Below are 22,196 nucleotides of genomic sequence, written 5' to 3'. Positions count from 1 at the left end.
TGAAGAGTGGGTTGAACTTTACCTCGCTTGTGTTGCAAATGTCAGCCAAGGTTTGTCCACATGCTTTCCCAGGATCTGCATTCCAGGGAATGACTCCTGAAGATACAACAGAACACAACAGTTTTATAAGAGACATCATGTTTTTAGGTACACAATATGTTATATTCTTTTTTCTTAACTGACTGACCACATATTACATTTTTTTCTCGGATTAGGTAGTACTTTAGGTTAAAACATACACAATACTATTTATAATCACATTCGGAATTCCTGAGGGCATATTTATGCCAACTGTTCCTTAGGGAACAGAGATAAACCCTTATTGTACCTGTCTTTTTTCTCTATAACAGGCAACAAGCCAGGCTCTTTATGGCTGATCAATTCAAATTAGATTCCACAAAGCAGTACGGCTGTATTCTGTTTCACTCCACCTCCTATTTTTTTACTAACCGTACTGCCTCACATCCACACAGATGTTGTCGATAGAGGTGAGGTTGGCAATGGGAGACTTCATGGCGGCACATGTGGTCCACATGTTGTAGAAGAGGAAGACTGGCACAGCGGAGAAACCAAAGATGCCCAGCCAAGACAAGCCCAAGATGTAGGTCAGGAACACAAACTGCAGGTAAAACAGTGCATTTGTAATTTTAATACATAGAATAAAACCATATATTAGTGTGAGCATAGTATGGGTGTAACATAATGACACTATCTGTATGAATTTCATTTAATAACAGTGCAGCACAACATAATGAAAAATGTTCATAATGAATGTTAAAGCTAAAAACTTTTAATTGAATTACATTTGTATGATATACACTGAATGCGAGACTCTTCTACATCCTTAGGTCATACTCATAAAGCATCGCTAAACTACCAGGAGCTAAAACTGCTCTTTAGCAAAAACCTATATAGTATATAAGTTAATACATTTTGTCTATGTATGAACATTTGAAGTTACAGGGTAAATTCGTAGGTATATCTCAGGAGCCAATTATACACCGGTACTGCTAGAGTAATTAATAATAGATCATAATCCTATTTTTCTGTCTTAACTCTGATGTTCACTTCTATTTTAATTCACAGCAATACAATTGTAAAAGGTGATTTTTAAATTGGCAGTACATAACTTTCCCTCAAATATCTGTAATATGATCAGTAGTATTTTAAATAAACACAAACCCTCAATTTCATTGTTTGTCAGATGTTCACTGCTGTTGTGAGGCAAGTACTGTATATGGGTTAAAATAATTTTCGTATTGCAATCCTTTACTGAACCATGAACTAGGTCATTTTGGCATAACCAGAGATACAGGAGTCAATGTAATAATATGCTGACCTAGTTAAGCCTGATCCATGGGGATTACAGCTACTGCACATGTAAACTCATATTCACACACCTAGAAGGCTTTAAATATCAGTGTTATACTATAGGAAAACTATACTATAAAGCACAAACAATGCTATACAGGTGCTCCAGGGTTGGCCCTGACCTGCATGTGCACAGAATATATGATGGTGTGTGTGTGTGTGTGTGTGTGTGTGTGTGTGTGTGTGTGTGTGTGTGTGTGTGTGTGTGTGTGTGTGTGTGTGTGTGTGTGTGTGTGTGTGTGTACAAGCATGTGTGTGCCCAATTCTCACCATGGCACTGATGCAGCGGCCACACACAGTGGTCTTGAACTCGCTGTGCATCTCCTTGACTGCGCTGGTTGTGTAAAAGCCCTCAGCCAGCAGGATGATGCCGTACAGGAAGAAGAAAGAGGCAATGCCATAGATGATGTACTGCAGAATCTGAACACTGGAAAGAAAATACAGAATAGAAACTATTTATTTATCTAAATGATATAGGTTTGTCCTAAAATGTGCATACTATTGCTATAATGTAGTGTTACACTATGATATATGTTCTTTATTTCATTTATTCATTCAAATTTCACCCACTAAAAATATTTTTTCAATTATTTTTGTACTTAACTTGGTTTTAAACAGTGTAATTTTTTCCACGTCAGATTTGTTACTTCAGCTTTGTTTAGAAGTCCCAGTATGAAATGAAAACACATTTTGTTTACTCAGCTTTTTTTTTAAATAATTTTTTTAATGCTCTATAATTCAAATAGTAATACTAATGTAATCTGAATATGATAATTATTGTCTCCTAATGGCTGAAGTAACTGCAGTTGATTCTTGTAGCTACGAAAATTGTAGGATTTGGGATATTTTGTGTCACCACTTTTGTGGTGACCCATCATCATTTATTCCTTACCCCAAAATAAAAGAATTAGTCAGGAACGTTAAGTAATTTTTGTAATGGGGTGTTGAGGACGTTCTGCAGGCTGAACCCTATGTCTTTAGCCTGGAGTTAAAAACAATAATCTGGCACAGATATCGGTTGGTTATACAGTGATGTTCACAGGCATTTTGGTCACACATATTCAGAAACAATATACAAGACTGCAGCAGATGGTGAATCATAATGTTACCTAAAATACAGTCCTATTTCCTGTTTCTTGCTATGTCTCCATGTCCCTCCCTACCCCTCCTACTCCCCTTCTTTCTTTCCGCACATATTTATATATTAAGTCCACAAAACCACCAACATACATGCACACAGCTCGTAAAATGTAAAATACTGTAAATGGATATGGAAGCAAATCCACAGTTATTATTTTCTGTCACCCTTTTCCATACCTTCTGGTATATATATTCACCTTCACAACCGTCAGAATTTGCATGCACATTTATTTCTATCCCCCCACCCCCACACTCACACGTCACCGAGGGTGGCATGGTCGGTTATGATGTGGGAGAAGTGGTTCTCCAGCATTGTCATGGTGCTCGTCAGTGCCACATGCCCGCAGCCGCAGAACAGAGCCACGCCTGAGAAGCACAGGATGGTGGCCACCAGTGAGGCGTACGGCACACCTCCCAGACATTTAATGCAGCAGTCCAAGCAACCTGCAGTAAGAGGAAAAGACAAGAAAGTGATTATAACGCAACATTAGATTAGTGAGACACGGTAGCAGTTGGCATGACTGTACTCACTGCACATTAGCCAGATTTAATGATTTTCTGGCTCTGGGGCTAATGTGTGGCAATAAATGAGGTTAATTAGTATCGTTCATAGTATCAAATGCATGCCAAAAGCACCACACACTTCCAACATAGCTCTAATGCAGGTCTAAAGGAGCATTGGGCATCAAATACTGTTTATCTTCATTAGTTAACTTTGTTAATGTGGACAAACATTTAAACTGTGAAAATGTGAGAAAACTGTTTCCTTTAAAAATCAGAGACACCAAAATGTGTCATTGTCCAATTAGTTACAGTCATTTACAGCAGGTGGACTTATACAGCTTAACAGCATAGTATACAACAATGAAAAGTACTTGGAAAATATGTACCCTGGAAGAAAAGTGTCTAAAACTCTTTCCTAACAGTGCAACAGTAGTCTAAGAAATACCTCCAAAGAACACTTTCAACCAATGGAGGCTTTAGCAATTGTTGGAAAGAGAATAATTTTTTCCTGGAAAAGGAAGCTCATTCCAGCATTGTGGAATGCTAGAGTTACTGTAAAAGCCTCTTGGTTTGGTAGCTGTAGTGCTTCAAAGGCAAAAGCCCAAGACATGTGGTTTAAGATCTACAGTGTAGATGAGACTCATTGTAACAGATTAGTTATTTTCAAATAATCATGGTCACAAACAGCAGGAGCTTACAGAGAACTTTATGAAAACATTTAGTAATGTGTTGGACAAACATTGTGGTTAGGTTAGGCTGTAACATTACAAAACTAACCATCCTGCTCTATTCTAAAAATATGATATTCTAATCGATTGCTTCACAAGATATAAGACATATCATACATTCGGTATTCCTGTGAACTTTCCTACAAATAAAAATATTGTAGCAATGCTATGTCAAAGCAATCAATAAACATTCAGTTATCCAGAACTTGTTAGCTGGGTCATACCAGTCAAACCAAATAAAATTAGAACTTCCTTATCGGTAGAAATTAGAGAACAAAGCAATAATAATAAAATTTTATTTAATTTATCCCTTTTTTATACATAACATTGAGCAAGTCTTTGAAATACATGAGCAAATGTTTCACTTGACGACCCAGTGGCTTTGACTCTAATTAAAAAGGAAATTATGTAGACACTGAAGGAACAGTGATACCGAAACCAATCTTAACCAAATGAATCATCACAAATTCCCCTACGATTTCCATCCTGGAAATGTCTTTCTTGGAAATATCACTGACGGGGAAAGGTACTTCACATCTTTTAAATACTTGTCATTGTCACACTGTAGGGATGGGGGACATTAAAAATAATATGCCCATTTAAACATATGGAGAAGAAGATGAAGAAGAAGATGAAAAAAAAGAACAACAACAACAAGAAGAAGCCTATATATGGTAAACACCTACTGAAGTATAATACTAACATTATTATCTGGTGTTTCGTCCATTTACAGTTCAAAGGGAGAGCTGGTGATAATGGCTACCTCCAATATCACACACTAGCATATTTATGTGAATTTTGAAATAATATGGTGAAAAAGAGCACAGTTTATGGTATCTGGTCACACTGTACATATGGCTGCAACTTTTTGTTAAATGGGGGATCTTGCATAAGATCTGAATCTCTTTTTGCTGCCTACGATACTGGTAACTTAACCATATGTAGTATATTCACAGGACGCACTGCATGCTGACTTTTAGCAATTCCTGCAGAAGCAGACAATGAACCAATTGTTTCGTTTCATTACTGAGCAAAGCACATGAGTCAAAATCTATTATTTTGGTGCATACAATGAACCATCACACTAAAATTTGGATTATGCATAGAAAGTAACTTCCTAAATTGTTTCTCAACACTGAATGATTTTTTACAGATCACTGATAAAGAAGTAAATCTTTGGCATGGCAAATAACAAACAAACAAAGCCAAGAACCTTGAAGAGTCCTTGAAAGCTCTGAGAATTTTGACCCACTCATCCAGTTAGTGATGCAAATTTATTTCCAAGCCATACAGTCACCCAGAAATTACACAACCATCTGTTCCACAGCGCTGCCCTTTAATGCATCCTGCAGCACTGGTGCAATCAGCAGGAGCCATAAAAGTCTAACAAATTAACCTGTGATCAAAGTTATTGTATATATATAAATTGGATGCCATAAAAAAGACGGAGTAAAACTGGGTAAGCATTTGCATTTTAGGAAATGTAATGTTTTTGCTTTTTTAGGTTTGGTGAGACTCAGGGATGGTGATATGGGTAAGATGGAGACAATAGACATAGAGGGGAAATATCATGTTCTTTGATCATTTGAATCTTATATAATATCTGTTAAAATAGGTCTGCTAAAACACACACACACACACACAAACACACACACACACACACACACACACACACACAGAGGCATACACACATACACACAGACTGAGAATAAAAGAGGGTGTTACAATCACATGCTCTTGCGCATTCCACTTTAGTGTTTCCATGGAAACCCTTTTCCATCGGCATCCTGAACACTTTCCAATCACAGTGAAGCTCACGACGTGTGGAAACGAGCGCTTCATCCTTGTCAAAAATCCATTACTGTACAGTCATATGAAGAAACACACTTGGAAAATTGTCATTAGAAATTAGACCCCTTGCTCAGTCTGCTATGTTGCACTGCAGTGTTAGATACTGTACACACTATTTAAGGTACAGTCAGTAGTTTTGGTAAATTTGTTTATGTTTGGAAAACCAAAATCCAAACAAATAGATTTTTAGCATTTCCCTTTCAAACCACACACACCAAAATACACATGGCCAATCTGGTGCTAGAATGTTGCTGTTTTTTTTTGTTTTTTTTTTAAACAAAAGGAGACAGACAACGTTAAAATAAAACATGATAATTACACTAATAACTAAAAAACATGCATTTTACAGTATTTAATAGTTGTAAATCCAAGTAATTATCTCCTTTAAACAGAACAAAGGACAGCAAGGGAAGACGGGGCTGCTGTTCTCAGGCTGCAGTTTTGGAACAAGTTGTAATATTTATTGAAGATCATGTGAAAGGAACGAGTTAAGTCTGAGAAGCAGTGGGTGCTGAGTGAGGAGCTGAAGTTCTGATGAGTGATTGCATAAGAGCATGAAGGAATGTTACATAATTGATTTATCCAATTAAGACTCATGGTGTAATGAGGCAAAATAAGATCTGGTGGCCACACTGGCTGCCTCGATACAGAGTGAAACTCCAGTACTGGGCTTAAATACGGTTTTAGATGTAAACCAGCCCTGAATTAATATATTATATATCTAATATAATCTATATATAATATATCTAAATATTAATAAGATATTAAATATATTTTTTTATAGTAGTTACTTATTTTCCTCCCATTTCGGAAATAAAGTACATTAAGTGATTGTTCATTCTGAAACTTATCATCTATAAATAAAAAAAACCCCAGGTTTTATAAAAACACAAAAACAAAGATTTTGTGGATCACCAACATCCTACCAATCAGGACAAGTCGGTCATGTTGCTTGTCAATTGTCTTCTGCTTGGTATAAAAATGCCTGTAAATATTTCATTAAATTCATTAAATCACAGACAAATTTAAATAATAAAATTTAAATAATAAAAAGAACCTCTCATCTATCTAATGTGTATTTTTGACAAAATACTAAGGCTAAAATCAAACTAGCTGTCAGTAATATTGGTTAATGGAAAAGGAGAAGATTTCTATATTGATATGGCTGACAGAGAAAGAGCTGTTCCTTCTCAACATGATGGGTTGAATTATGGGTCCATATTTTTTTTTCCTGTTTCCAGCAGGAGCCATAAGTCTGTCAAATTACAACTGACTGAATATTTAAATAATAAAAAGAGACTGAAATCTGTCTATGGATGAACACTGACATTTTTTATCACATTAACATTGCTTAACAATCCATTAAACACTTTGTTGCTCTTTCTATAAACTGCTTATGATTAATACTTTGTCAGCTAGACATGCGATATGTAAAAAACTGACTGCATGTCCTGTGATAATTCTTTTTCTCATCACTATCATCTGCATTGAAAGTAGTTGGATAGATCTGCTTTTTTATGTATAGGAAATCAATGGCTTACTCATTACAGCAAATGTTATGGGCCAATGAGTCTCTGAATCATCTCTTTAATAAAAAGGACATCATTATTTAGTCTTCATAATTCATTTTTGCATTCTTCCATGTATTTATATTGTGACTCAATGAAAGAAATTACAACCCTTACCTCAGTTACACATCTCTGATTCTTCCTGCCTCCTGCTGCAAACATGTGTGTATGAACTGCTGGTAGCTGAGGGCTCTGTGCTGGGAAACTAACGACTTAACCCACATTAAAACAGCAGGCATACCAGGCTCTAAAACATTATTGCTTCTTCTGATGTACCTAAGATTAATACCATCAATAAAGCAAATTTACCATAGGAACATTCTCCAAAGGCAAGATGATGAATAAAAACGAAGTAAGAACAGACTCCAAGCCCGGTTAAAGCCAAAAGGAAAGGAGTTAATTAATGTAAACGGCTGAGATAGCACTGCTCCTGGTTAAGAGATCAGTTCAACTTTCATCTCTTTCAATTTATTCAGCATTTAGATTCAGCCTGTGTCGGGTGAGTCAGGTCAGATCAGGCTACTCAGACCTGACCTGCATTAATACAATATTAGCAAGCGGATGTTTGATGAGAGCAGATCTCAATATTTGGAGCAGAAATTATCCAGAAGGCCATTTGCTGCAGAGTCTGAGTGTACAGGAATGTGATTGCATGGCAAACAAAAAAAATTGTGTAAGCAAGTGGTCATGATTTTTACGTGAGTGGGAGCAGACAATCAGATATAAAGCTATGATATGGGACAGATATAGGAGAAAGACAGGCCATGTTCATTAAATGAGAGCATGTTAGATTCAGAACATTGCTCATGTGATGCTTTATGTGTTCAGAAAAAAGGTTTTAGTAAATACATTGTCCTGTATACGTCCACTGTGGTATAAAAGATTTGTCTATATCTTGGGAAGAAGAACAAGCAAACAAGTTTTTCTGAAAATGTTGCAGGCATGTACGCACAAAAAGAGTGCACGGGACTCAAAAAACAGTGAATACTGCACGTCTGTGTCATTTTTTATGAAAAAACAAAAATAGATATAACAAATTATAATCAGTTGTCTGATAAAATTTCACAGAATCCCCATACCCAATCCCCAACTCCATACTGAGTTGCGCAAAATATAAACAAAATAATGCGCAAAATGACACCTATATTACTGCTAATGTTTTAGATATATAAATTGATATCAGATGACACTATTTTTTTTTTTGGGATGCCAAGATACATTTTCTGTCGAAAATAATTAAAAACAAAACTTTAAATTTTTGGCTGAAAAAGAAAAAGAGATAAAATATTCTTTTTTCAGTTTTGTTTAAATACATTATCCTAGCACCTGTCATGCAATACTGACCATTCTGAAAACATTTTCGTAACCAAACCCAATTCCAGTTTTGATCAACTAGTGTTCTAATGAAACAGTCCTAGGTTTAAAAAATGATTGCAAGGAAAAATCACAATGCTGTATCCAAAACACTTCAAAGAGGCCTGGCAACAATCTAAAAACAATACAAAAGACTTCCTCTCTCCACAGCTGAACACTAGGCTCAGTGTGCATCTACTGCAGCTTTCTGAAGGCTTTCAGCATGTTCCGCTGTTTATCTCTGATGTTCCCCATAAAGTTGAAAAAAATCTGTTCCCTTGAAGAGCAGTACAGTCGAGTCAATGCCAGGCAGTTCAGACTAAGAATTAGTGAAATGAAAAAGAAAGCATGTGAGGAAAACAAGCAAACGAACAGAGAGACAGACGGACAGAGAGAGTAAGCGAAAGAGAAGCAGACTGAGCAAAAAGCATTTTTCAGCCCAGGGGCCAGTGAAAAGTGGTTGTCATGGAAGCATGTTACCCATGACCCAGTTGAGCGCAGTTGACGGTCTCAGCGTTGCCACAGTTTCCACACACTTCCCACACACATGTACCCCCAGGGTGTGTGTGAGAGACAGAGAGTGTCAGTTTGAGAGAGATGGAAACAGCACAAGAGTGAGAAAGAGCAAGGCAAAATGTCTATGTGGGTAAGCTTAACTTTAACCGTGCATATAATAATAAACAGCAGAGGGTAACAAGCCACTGGGTGTGTCTAAAACTTGAATGATGCCTGTAGACTGTAACACAGAGTCATGAAGCTAGCATACAGTACATATATTCTTTTTTCCTTATGTCATAATCCTGTTCATCATTTCTGCTAACGTGAACGTGTAGAATAATGGATCCATGTCATTTTTATAACAAACCATACAACCATTATAACAGTACAAAGGAATTTATTACGACCAGAGATTGTGATACAGCCTAACGTGAGAAACGTTACCACCCTGAAAATGATTATTTTCAAATAACACTATGTCCCAAAGTTTTTTCCTTGTTTTTAATACACAGATGGTGTGCATGTGTCGGTAAGCTGGGGGATGGCGAGATGATGCCCTTTTTGCTTCTTTTCAGTCCCTACGGCTCAGATGTTTTATGAACGGGCCTGCCTATGTCATTTGTTCCATTCACCGGAACGGCGGTTCTGTGCTGCATTAATAGCGACACTGCACAAGACCCAGAACTGACAAGCTGCCACTTTTTGGCCCTTGAGCGAGGCCCTTAATTCTTTCTGACCCTGGCTTCCTAAGCTGGGATATGTGAAGAAAAGAATTTCACTGTGTTGTTAAGGATAAAGGATTCTTCTATTTTATATACAATTAATATGCAGAGTTTAATATAATAATATAATAATAAATAATAATATAATAATAAACATAACACTATACAAATGTGGCTGTACAGATTTTAGGCTTCTGTTAACTCATGTACTGTATATAGAACAGCGCCTAAGTGTAGTTAGCACCTCCAGATGTGTTTAGCCGTTCTATTACACTACAGGAGCAGCAGTTTGAAAAGAAGCAGTGTTAGAGTTTCTATGTCTCTGTTTTGCAAGGCACTCGTTTGTGGGATCTATCGACATCTGACCACATATTATTTTAGGAGAAAATCAGGGAGGTTTTACTGAAAAATGTTAAAATAATCCAAGCAATTCAATTATTTTTTATTGTCATGTAAAAGATTTATACCCATTTAGACAAATGCAGAATTCAAAGCTTAGTCCATTTATGAACATGAAGTGAAACTGAAGTGAAACTGAAGTGAAACTGAAGCACTGGCTGATTTTAATGCAAATTAATTGACTTTCCAATGTGTAGTTAACAATGTAGCATAGAAACAAACATCTTTATTCAAGCAGCAGTGAATATTTAAAGGGCAAACATATATCTGCCAAGACAATCCTTTTTAGGAGTTGTGCATATTAATTTGCAGGCTAATTTTGTCCTGGGAAAGAATTCCTTCTCAAATGAGTGAAACACTGACACACTGTCAAATACAGTACATCTGTTCAAGCTGTTGGAAAGTAGCCATGGCTCTTTGTCCTGATAGATCATGGTCTGTGCTCCTGTGTAATTTGCAATCAGTAAAAGAATGTGCCTTATCTAGAACATAGTATTAAACACAGACTGAACAGATCTTTCTCTCTCTCTCTCACTCACACACACACACACACACACACACACACACACACACACACACACACACACACACACACACACACACGCGCACGCGCGCACACACACACACACACACACACACAAATGGCCATATTCTCAAGTAGTGCTGTAAGAGTATAACTGTACACTGTTGAGTGGTGCGGTAGAAATGAGACTTTGGTATAAATTAATAAACTAGTCAAAATACTAATAATATAACAATAGGGCACAAACAACCCTGTGCATTAGCAAATAAATGTAACTTTTTTCATCTTGTATCTACTAGCTTGGTTGATGCTGAAGATTATGAATGAAAGGCAAATTATTATATTTAACCACCATTTTATGAATCTGGCTGAAAGAAGCAGCAATAATCCCCATTTTGATTTATTTATTATATTTCACTGGTATTGTAATAAACTGTGGAATTTATGGCTCTAGAAGAGAGTTTTGAAGACTGAGTTTTCTGTGATCCTTTTCTTTATGAGCATCCTAGGAAATGTACACTAGAATGTGTACCTACCTCGCTATGATTTTAATCTCACCGCAAATCGTGAAATTCTGATAAATCTTTCACCTCATTTGTGTGTTATATCTTTTGCTAACATGCTATTAGCTTTATACATTCACAAACAATTCTATTTTATATTTATTCCCTCTGAGATATCACTCAGGCAAGCTTATGTGCTTGCTTTTCCCCTTCAGTGTGTATGCAATCATGCCCTGTGATTGGCTGGCACCCTAAACAGGGCCTTGTACCATGGGATAGACTTTAGGTTCCCTGCTATGCTGATAGAGTAAGCGGTACAGAAAATGGATGGATGGACACATAATATTTAGGTTTCTTTATAACAACATAAGATCATATAACATCCTATAACAATTACATTACATTTACATTTACAGAATCAGTCGTGCTATAATTTGCATAATTTTTATACATTTTAGGAATATAAATCATCATGCATAATCTTAATCTTAGGAAGGATCCAATACTCAATTAAAAAAATATATATTAAAAAAAAATTAATCTGATCCAATATCAAATGTTTAAATCTATAACTGTCTATGGCCAGTTTGTATGAACAGAGGTACACTAACACCAGATTCTCTCTTCCACACTTGACAGCTAAGTCATCTGACAAACTTACATGATTGACAGATAGGAGAGAAGTGACCAACCTTCCAGTCCAGTGAGTACAGCCACAGACGCCTGGCCATTGATGACTGTGACAGGGTATTAGAAGTGCTGCCCTAGTTACCCATTAACCCATTACAACACACAATTCAATATAATTGTTATAATTAGACATTATTATAACTACTCTCCTTCTCTTATATTACATTTTTCTTTTGTCTATCTATCTATCTATCTATCTATCTATCTATCTATCTATCTATCTATCTATCTATCTATCTATCTATCTATCTATCTATCTATCTATCTATCTATCTATCTATCTGTCTGTCATTCTGTCTGTCTGTCTGTCTGTCTGTCTGTCTGTCTGTCTGTCTAAAAACAAGTTTCTTGCTAAATGAGGCATGTGTTTTATTCATCAAACAGGAAATCCCACTTCTTGCTTCTGTGCATCTGTCTTTCTGAACTCTGGCTCATGATCTAACTACACATTACACTACTGAATACTGAATAAAAACATTATACAGTAGCTCTTTAGCACAAAACCTGTTGCTATGTAGACTAACCTAAGTACTGGCAGTCTGCATACTACAGACTGAACTCTTTTAACTTATCTTCACTGTTATTCAGGTCTTGATGCATCAATTTATAACAATAGAGGTTACAACTCAGCACGCTGAAGGACAGACTGTGTTTAGTAAATGGCTGTAATTAAGTACAACATGTTTAAAGTGGTCCCCCTTTCACCACCATCAAGCCAGACTGATCAATGACCCATCATGTGGTTTTTAGTCCTAGGACTGTAGTAGGGTGTGTGTGTGTGTGTGTGTGTGTGTGTGTGTGTGTGTGTGTGTGTGTGTGTGTGTGTGTGTGTGTGTGTGTGTGTGTGTGTGTGTGTGTGTGTGTGTGTGTGTGTGTGTGGCCTCTAGCTCTTCATCTGCTATTCTGTCTACATTTATCAATGCACCCAATCTTAAACAGTTGTTGAGGTCACCAGTCTTTCACTCTGCCTTCATCCCTTACTCCCACACACACACACACACACACACACACACACACACACACACACACACACACACACACACACACACACACAATGAATAAGCAAGTAGTTACAATCCAGCATGTTCTGAAACTTATAATATTTTTAGTTTAGTGTAAAAAAAAAAGATATCACATGATGCATATCTCCTTTTAGCATTCATCAAATGTTCCCTGGTTAACGAGGTGGATGCTAGCAGGCGCAATGATAAAATCTTTGCAATATAATTAGAACAATATGACAACAGCTTAGCATTTGTGGAACAGTAATATTTTAGAAAACAGACAATATTACTGATTAATACTTCAGTGTGGTTTCTGAAGAATACCCAGTGTTCTAAGCCATATTAACTGAAGTGGCAGTACAGATTACATGTCTCTGTTTAAAAAAAAGGTCTGGACATTTTGACTTGACTTAAATTAAATATTACAATGTTATTAAATGTATCTTTTACCTTTTCAGCCAAAAGCAGCCCAATCTCTACATCCTGAACACTGCCAACACAACAGAGAGATTTAGACATATCCAAAATGGATAGTTAAGAACAATGCAAGTACACAAAGATCCACTCCAACATGGAACCTCTTGTCATTAATGCTGGTCTGAGCCATGCCAAATTTTCAACACTTCATCTTATGTAAGGAGGCATTTAATGCCAGCCACTTTAATTAAGCTCTGAAATAATACAGGCTTGGCTTTAACAGATCCTCAGCAGCAATAGTGCATCCAACTTGATCTATGGTTCTGAAAGTCTGATAGTTAATGTTAATTACTTAATTATTAATATTTTTTTTTCTTTCTGTTTCATCACCAAGAAGATTATGGGAAACTTACAGTCACATTAGAGGATCCAAACCTAAATAATTATCAAAAACATTGACTTTTCTATACAATATACTGTATCTGCCACATCCCAATGATTCATTGTGGGACCGACCTTTGTTTTCTCAAACAGACGTAATTCATGATTGTTCACATACATTTGCACAGAACCTGAAAGTCATGTTAAGAACTAGATTCTGACAATGAGTGGAAAGGTTGGGGATTGGTCATCTATAGATTATATAACTATTATTTTAAATTTAGAAACGTTTTTTGCCTAATCCTTTATTAGCGCATTCACAATGAAATGTGCTATACTGATATTTTGTCCTAATATGTAAAAAAAAAATTCTTTCTTCAACAATGTAAGCATCACAAATCAATAAGCATTTCACAAGTTTAGAAATGAACTACAATCAGAAAACTAGCAAAAACTGTATATTGGGATGTCTGGACTTTACAGCTCTCTGCCCGCAGTTATATTCTTTTTTAATTGGCAAATGGCAATTAAAATATTTTTTTAGAGGACTAAAAGCTTTTAGTTTTGGGGCTGCGTTTGTCAGAAATATGACAATTAAAACAGCTAGCTTCATAATTACTTCTATTAAAATTGTTGACTAAATGTTAGGTTGATATAGAAAGTTGGCATTACTTAGAGATACTGTAGATTGCCTATATTGTTTGTACCCATAAATTTTGCAACAAGAAAACCCTTTGCCATTTTTCTTTTGATGATCTCACTGTATTTAGGAACTAATATTTATGAGCCATCTAGAAACTGTGAAGCATTTGGCATGGCATACTAACATAAGCTATTGTAAAGGTTTAAAAATTCTTTACAACAGCAAAAACTGTAAGTACTCCTTGCAGTCTGCCTTTTTTTGGATGCTTCACCTTGAAAGATCCACAGTCTCCATATAAAATCTCAGAAGCAAGCTTGAGGGCCACTGAAGGCTCACACAGACCGCCTGTTCAGCTGTGAGTAGGAGGCAGTTGCCATTTTTAGCTGCTTCTTGGCTTAACACATGGTCGGCTGTAGCAGAGCTTCTCCTCCACAGCCATGAGGTGTAATCGCACAAGTGTTGAGAGCCAGAGAAGAACTCATTGCAGTGTCAAACTTTTAGCCTAAAACTTTGTCACTAACATGGTGATTAGAGAATTTTGTGTTTTATGGTTATGGCTCATGTTTTTCAACCCATCATTTTACAGATTGCATATGAAATTATAAGAAAAGATATGACTGCTAACCCCAAATTCTCACCTAGTCCAAACTATCTTGTGAATTTTCTAATTTGATGTACTGTTGGTCATTTTCTAAGAAAATTGTTAAATAACTGGTTTAGGTGTGTCTCACAGGAAATATATAACCTCTCTATTTTCATTCTTCTCTTTTAAATGAAGAGATTCCTAAAGGTGGTAAAAGAATGAGATTGGCAGATTGTGCACCAGTAGGCCCAGTGGATAAAATCCATAAGTAAGGAGAAGCCTGGCATAATACAGGAACTGGGCATGCTGTGCCAACCTGCCTGCTACTGCTATTCATACCAACACACATTATAATCATGCACGCACACACATAAACCTAGCTAAACACACACATGAGTTTGCAGTGGCAGATGGAGTCTGTCAGCGTGCCCCTGAGCGAGATGTTCCAAATTAGAGGCACATGAGTCCCTCCTCTCTTAATCTCTCTCTCTCTCTCTCTCTCTCTCTCTCTCTCTCTCTCTCTCTCTCTCTCTCTCTCTCTCTCTCTCTCTCTCTCTCTCTCTGTGAGAGTGATCTGTGTGAGTGAACTCACATGCTCCCAGAATCCCACACACATTCAAAACACATTTGAATGATAGGCAAAAGAAAGGAACAGGGAAAAAAATCAGGGTTAGTTTGTGAGATCATATAAGATAAAATGTAGAAATAGACAACAGTGAAAAAAGGAAGAGGGGCCAAGTGATTACCTTCAACTTGGATTCAAATGATCAAGTGGATCAACACACAGTTTGTAGGAATTAAGGAAATTGAAAAAAATCACTAATGCATGACACCACATGAACTTCTATTTTCATCCCATGCTTATGTAGACTGTCATTTAAAATTAAACTGATTAATTACAAGTAATGATCCGACTGAAAATAATCTTCAAGTGGACTGTAATTAGGGGTAAATCACTGTCAGCACATACCATGTTTAAATTATTTAGTGATTACTGGTCATACAACACATTTACTCACATATCATATCGTATTCATATATTGCCACTGAGATATAGAAGTGTTTGTGACACAGAACAGAACAACCCCACATTCATATTCCCCTCTACAGGATCATCCTCTTTTTCCCAACACTGATGTAATAGGTGCAACAAATATGTGTGGCCTCGCTCCCTCCCTCTACCTTCCTCTCATCATGGCGATGATGTAATCCCCCTCAGCACCTACTCTAGCAAAGTAGTGTATATGAAAGAGCGAACATGAGTTATGCAAGAGAAGGAAGTGTGCAGTAAAAAAAAAAGCCTGACTTTCTAGTCTGGTACTACAGACATTCAGAGAATAAAGGTAAAACACCCCAAAAAGAGCAGGGAAAGGGAAGATCAAGAAAATCTGCAGGACCTTCACTTCTGCCTTGCAATCCTACCACCTGCCCATTGGATCCACTCAATTCCACTATGCTCCAGACCATCTTTCAAGACCTTCTGCCCTTCATCACCATGATCATCAATGGTTCCCTAACATCTGGTCATGTACCAACTACCTTCAAGAGAGCAAGGGTTATTCCCATCCTGAAGAAACCTGCTCTGAGTCCACAGAACAACCTCCAAGATCCCAACCAGTCTGGCTTTTAAGCAGCACATTCGACAGAGACAGCCCTTTGCATGTCTCTGAGAAACTAGATGCTGCTAGATCAGCAAAGCTATCATCTATCCTCATCCACCTCGACCTATCAGTAGCGTTTGATATGGTCAACCACAAGAATCTCTTTTCCACCCTCAAGTGCCTTGGAATTTGCATAACAGCATGGGAATGGTTTGCTTTCTACCTGGAAGGTTGCTCGTATCAGGTAACATAAAGGGGTGTGACATCTGCTCCAGGCGGACTTTCCACTGGTGTCCCACAGGGCTCAGTACTTGGTCCTCTTCTTTTCTCCGTGTATACTCACTCTTTTGGTAAAGTTATTTCCTCACATGGGTTCTCTTACCACTGCTATGCTGATGATACACAACTTATCTTCTCTTTCCCACCCTCAGATACCACTGCTTCTGTTCAGATCTCAGCATGTCTGGCAGACATATCATCATGGATGACGGATCATCAGTTGAATCTCAAGCCTAGCAAAACTGAACTGCTGATCATCCCAGGTGATTCATCCCAAGGTCATGATCTTGCAAAATCCTCTATAACAAACTCATCTCCCCTTTAGTCACAGCTTGCAACCTTGGGGTATCTATGGACACTGAACTCTCCTTTTTCTTGCATGTTGCTAATGTGACACGCTCATGTTGGTTCCTTCTCTACAACATAAGAAGGATTTGGGAATTTTTGTCCACACAGGCTGCTCAGTTATTTGTTCAGTCTCGTTATCTCAATACTGGGGTACTGTTACTCAAGTCTCAACTTAAGTCTGTAACCTTGTGAACCTGAGTTAATGTATTTAATGATAGAGACTTAATATTCACTTTTTTGCACATTAAGCTATAAATGCAAAAAAACTTAAAATGGCACATTGTTTGTTGATTCAGTGAGTGTACTGAATTTTAGGCATTAAAATAAGAAATCTGAGTCCAGATCAGCACACAATCATAAAAGTATCAGTACTGTTTGAGATTATACACTGCTATAGTGAACAGTCAGGTCAGCTGTCTGAGAGTTCAGTTTTTTCATATGACTCAATATTAGTACTAAGGTCAATGTTCAGTCAGTGGTTAAGGCTCCTAATTAAAAGGATTTGAACCTTAGTACTGTTGGGCTCTTAATTGCTAATTGAGCTCTATTTCCTTTCCTCTATCTCAATTTCTTTGGATAAAAGCCTCTGTCAATGGTCACAATTCTTTAACAGCATGTGATCTACAAAACTGGTTTAACTAAACCATTGATATAAATCTCACCAATGTAACAACGGCATCTGGTCTAATAACATCTTGGCTGTTCCTGTTCTGTAGCACCCCACAAGTGTTTTACACAAACCCAAGATACCTTGTAGTGTATTTTCACATGTACGTAGACCAATAAACTCTGCCACATTTCATCCTGAAAGAGAGCATTTCTCTAGACACCAATCAATGCTTATTGCTACTCAGATAAAGAATATAAAGTGAAATAGTGAAATCACAATAATTATTGAGCCTATTATGCAATTATAACAGTTGCATTTGTATCGTTTAAATAGAAAAAAAATCTTTGAAATGTGATAAATATGAATTAAGCATTGAAATTCTTAAACATAGAATACAATTACATTTCTGGTTTATGGTTTAATGTACAAATCAGTAAAGTGTTAATATGTAATCTTTGTCCAAAGATCACCATTCAAATAATTAACTCATTAGGGAAACCCAAATTCATAATCATGATTAAAATATGATTAATTGAGCAAAAGCACTGTTGGAAAATTCTGCCATATTTGTGAAATCATAAACGCTTTTTGTTTTCTTCTTTTAAAGAATCATCATGGCAATCAGAGTGAGTGAACTTTGTTTGGTTAAATGGTATGATGATCAGTTCATATCTAGTCACTGATTTTAATCATTATAGGGAAATTTCAGTTTTGAATAGTGAAATTTCATTTAAATTGTGAATATTTGATTTATATATTTAATCATTTATAATAAGGATTGTAGAAGTGGACAAATATAACAGATTTCTGAACTAGCCAAAACATTGTATATATTTTTTAATAAAATTAAAATAGTGTCATAGGTTTGTCTACATGAACACAACAGGCAGTGCGACAGTGTAGAGAAAGGGTGCGGTTGAGGACGACTCCACTATTTATGTTCGTGTGTCCATAAGCATAGAAAATGCTCTAGAGAATACTTGGCAGTGAGTCTCATTAATTTCTGCACAAAAGGACTCGAGCAAACAAAAGAAGAGCTAAAATGTTACATATTGATGCAAAGTGCTCGAGTAAAATCAATCAAAGCTGGTGGTGATGACGGGGGGTAGGGATGCTCTAGTGCACTTGAGACCTTGTGGTTGTGAAGGGTCGCTGTACATCCATTTATATATAAAGTGTTGATTTTACATCTTTAGTATAATCCTAGTCCCAAATGTACAACCATACACATACCATACACACTAATATATTTCCTAAATTATACATATAGCACTAAAGATTCTAACACATAACACTATAGATGAGGTGCTTTTATTCATTTTAGCTTCCAAAAAAAAGAGAAGAATTGATCCTTCCATAATCCGAATAGAAACTGGACCGATATAAAATACAGTACAAATCCTTAACGCGTTCAACCCACACCCAGAACAACACACACACACACACACACACACACACACACACACACACACACACACACACACACACACACACACACACACACACACACACACACACACACACACACACACACACACACACACACACACACACACACACACACAAACACACACACACACACACACACACACACACACACACACACACACACACAAACACACACACACACACACACACACACACTTGCTTTATGTAATAATTCAGAGTAACACTGTGTGATTAGGTGTGTTTCAGTGTCTGATTTTTTCTCTCTCACTGATTCCTTTCTCATGAATAAAGCTGCTTGTTTTATAGCCTTAATGGCGATTAATTCAATCACTTGCTGACAGTAATATGAAACACTATTATACCAGTGTAATCGATAATTTAAAAAAAAAAATGAAGGTTGTAGATGGTAAATAATGTCAATAAGGTAAACAACACCAGGAAATGCGACACTACAGCCATTAAAATACACACCAAGTAAGGCGACAAAAGGCTCAATATACTTCTTAAAAGGAATTTACACAAACAAATTAACAAGCTAAATCAACTAAACTGTAGGCTATTAAATATAACATCTTAATTGAAGGATTTTATTGCACGTCGCTGCACCGTCTTGACAAATCACCATCACTTGTCGTATGCACTGATGCAGAAAGAAAACATCACGTCAACGGTAAATCAAAACAGCACCTTTCACCGACTTATCAATTAGAAATAATTGCATCATTATAAGGAGTAGCTACTATGAAACATTGCGCGTTTAAACCACCGCACTGAATGATGCTGAAGGGCGCGCGGCTTTCTGTCTACACGCGCGGCGCTCGCGCGACAAACGCTCAATATTGACGAAGGCTTCAAAGAAATCGAGGAGAGATCGTTTTCTGTACCTTTGCTCTCCTCTCTTTCATCCTGATTCTCCTCGCTTGTCGCCTCCATAGCTGGTTTCGTTCCATCCATTTGGACAATGCTCACCAACAGCACTTTGCTTAGTGGATTTGCGCGCGCCTCTCTCTCTCTCTCTCTCTCTCTCTCTCTCTCTCTCTCTCTCTCTCTGTTCCTCTCTCCCTCTCTCTCCCACACACACGAGCACAATCCTTCTCGAAGATGTGACGTGCACGTCTTATATGCACACTAATAGTCCAGTACACATGCATGTTAACTTAGCATCATAGAGACGTGCAATAATCACTGTTTGTTCCACACCGCAATTTGTGCATGTTCTACATAAATGTTATAGAACCTTACATGCATACATTCTAGAATAGTACTCTATGGTACAATGTAATACTTGATCTTGGAACCAGTAATGGGTGGTCAGGTTATTAGACTGGAGAGAGAAAAAATATGAATAGCTCAAAACAATTATTAGGGTTGAGGAATGCATAATATCATGAGGTATTAGTGGCTAAATAATTCTCCTCTTTTTTTTTTCATTACACCCATGACACATGCATCTTCTCAATCACTGCTCATGACATGTTTATGGATGTCAGAGATCAAATCCAGCGGGTGTTTTACTCTGTCAGTAATAGGCTGCATGCATCAAATTTGTATTATATGAATTCTTCATATACATGAAGTCTAGTGTTGAACTATACAGTCTTAAATACAGACATCTAATCTGGTACTATTAATGTACAGTAAATTAGTTTATTATACTGGCATATAGGAATACTTCATAAGGTATGAAAAGTATATAGACATATGCAAATGATCTAGTTTGGTACTAGTCCTAGACACAAACTAATATAGTTTTGTAAAATAATCTCCTCACCTCTACTCTTGGTACTTTAGAGTGTTGCCATGTTGACTAATACTGTATGCATATATTATAATTTAGTACTGCAATATATAGTGTTATATGTCTTATATAGTGTTTTCTCGCTCTTTTGACTAGACTTAGTCTACTGAAAATGCACTGACACTAAACCGGAAGAGCTACAAACATTTCCAGTGATTTATGCCATTTATGAGCAAATCGAGACAACAATTTGTGTCTATCCTTCTTTATTTTTTAATAATAAACCATGCACACAAGCAAAAAATATGTCATCTGCCCTGAATCCTCTTAAATAGTATAAAGTATCTTGCACATGGTTTTATGCTGCCTCTGAGGCTACATTCAAGCACAGCTGGCTTGGGGGAAAAGGAGTCACTGTAATCCCTTAACATCATCATTACCATTTAAGGTGACTTATCAGCATGAAGAAGACACAAGCCCATATTTTACTAGCAGCAGACGTTCTAGAGAAAAAAACAATGATTTTACAGCTGTATAAAACCATTATTGTGTTAAATGATCAAGATTATGCTTGAGTAAGATGGGACTGATCACAGATCAGCACTAATACATCATTATTAACAGGTCAGACACAAGGTTAGAGGAAAAGTGAAGTGCATTATCCTTAAGCCTTTTTTTTACAGCTTAATAATAAATCTTCATCACCTTGCACCATAAACCTTTTCACATACACTAAGAGTAGACATAAACACCAGCAGCTGCACATATAACAGATGGAGAATGACAATAGGCCTAAGAGCCAGTATAAACAGTATCATGTGTTAGACTAGAGACCACTCATACATTTATTTTGTCTGATGTCTAGGCACTTTTGTATATGTAATTAGCTTAAATTAAATGTAAGATGGACCTATGTCATTAATGTAAGGAGGTTTATCATGTTACAGCTGTCATATTGTTAGACCAGTATTTATACCAAGATATGTGAGTATGTGATTAAGACTGTCCTAACTGCTGTCTTCTGAAAGATAGCTTTAGACACTGCAATAATTTTTGTGTGCTTTTCACCTTTTGTAAGATTCTGGATGATAAATATATTATGTATAAATCATATACTAATTCTTAAAACTAACATTATTTTTAGCAATAGAATGCATCCTCATGTTTTGCATGTTTGGGTCATTATATAATGTCTTAGACTGTAACATCATCGTAAACTCAATGAACTACACTGCCAATCAGATAAGCCATAATTGACTGTTTTTCTGTGGTGGGAATGGCTAAGGAACTCAC

At 36.7% G+C, this 22,196-nt stretch overlaps 1 protein-coding gene across 5 annotated transcripts in view; it reads right to left on the bottom strand.

Moving 5' to 3' along the window:
• gpm6ba (glycoprotein M6Ba) overlaps positions 1-22,196 on the bottom strand; it is a 34,276-nt gene that overhangs the window by 2,901 nt on the left and 9,179 nt on the right. For 4 of the 5 annotated variants that reach the window (XM_027156417.2, XM_047803383.1, XM_047803382.1 and 1 more), the window contains exons 1-5: positions 20,050-20,215; positions 2,769-2,955; positions 1,642-1,798; positions 451-619; positions 23-96 (exon numbers count right to left, since the gene is read on the bottom strand). In XM_027156417.2, coding sequence (XP_027012218.1) covers positions 23-96; positions 451-619; positions 1,642-1,798; positions 2,769-2,955; positions 20,050-20,119 — 657 coding nt within the window. In that variant the 5' untranslated portion in view covers positions 20,120-20,215. Of the gene's footprint in view, positions 1-22; positions 97-450; positions 620-1,641; positions 1,799-2,768; positions 2,956-20,049; positions 20,216-22,196 lie in introns of those variants that run through there. The other variant, XM_027156418.2, reaches the window with a different exon arrangement.

The sequence above is a fragment of the Tachysurus fulvidraco genome, chromosome 18 (assembly GCF_022655615.1).
Source record: "Tachysurus fulvidraco isolate hzauxx_2018 chromosome 18, HZAU_PFXX_2.0, whole genome shotgun sequence".
Classification (NCBI taxonomy): domain Eukaryota; kingdom Metazoa; phylum Chordata; class Actinopteri; order Siluriformes; family Bagridae; genus Tachysurus; species Tachysurus fulvidraco.
Note: the sequence above shows the minus strand (reverse complement) of the source record. Positions and strands in the feature narration are given on the sequence as shown.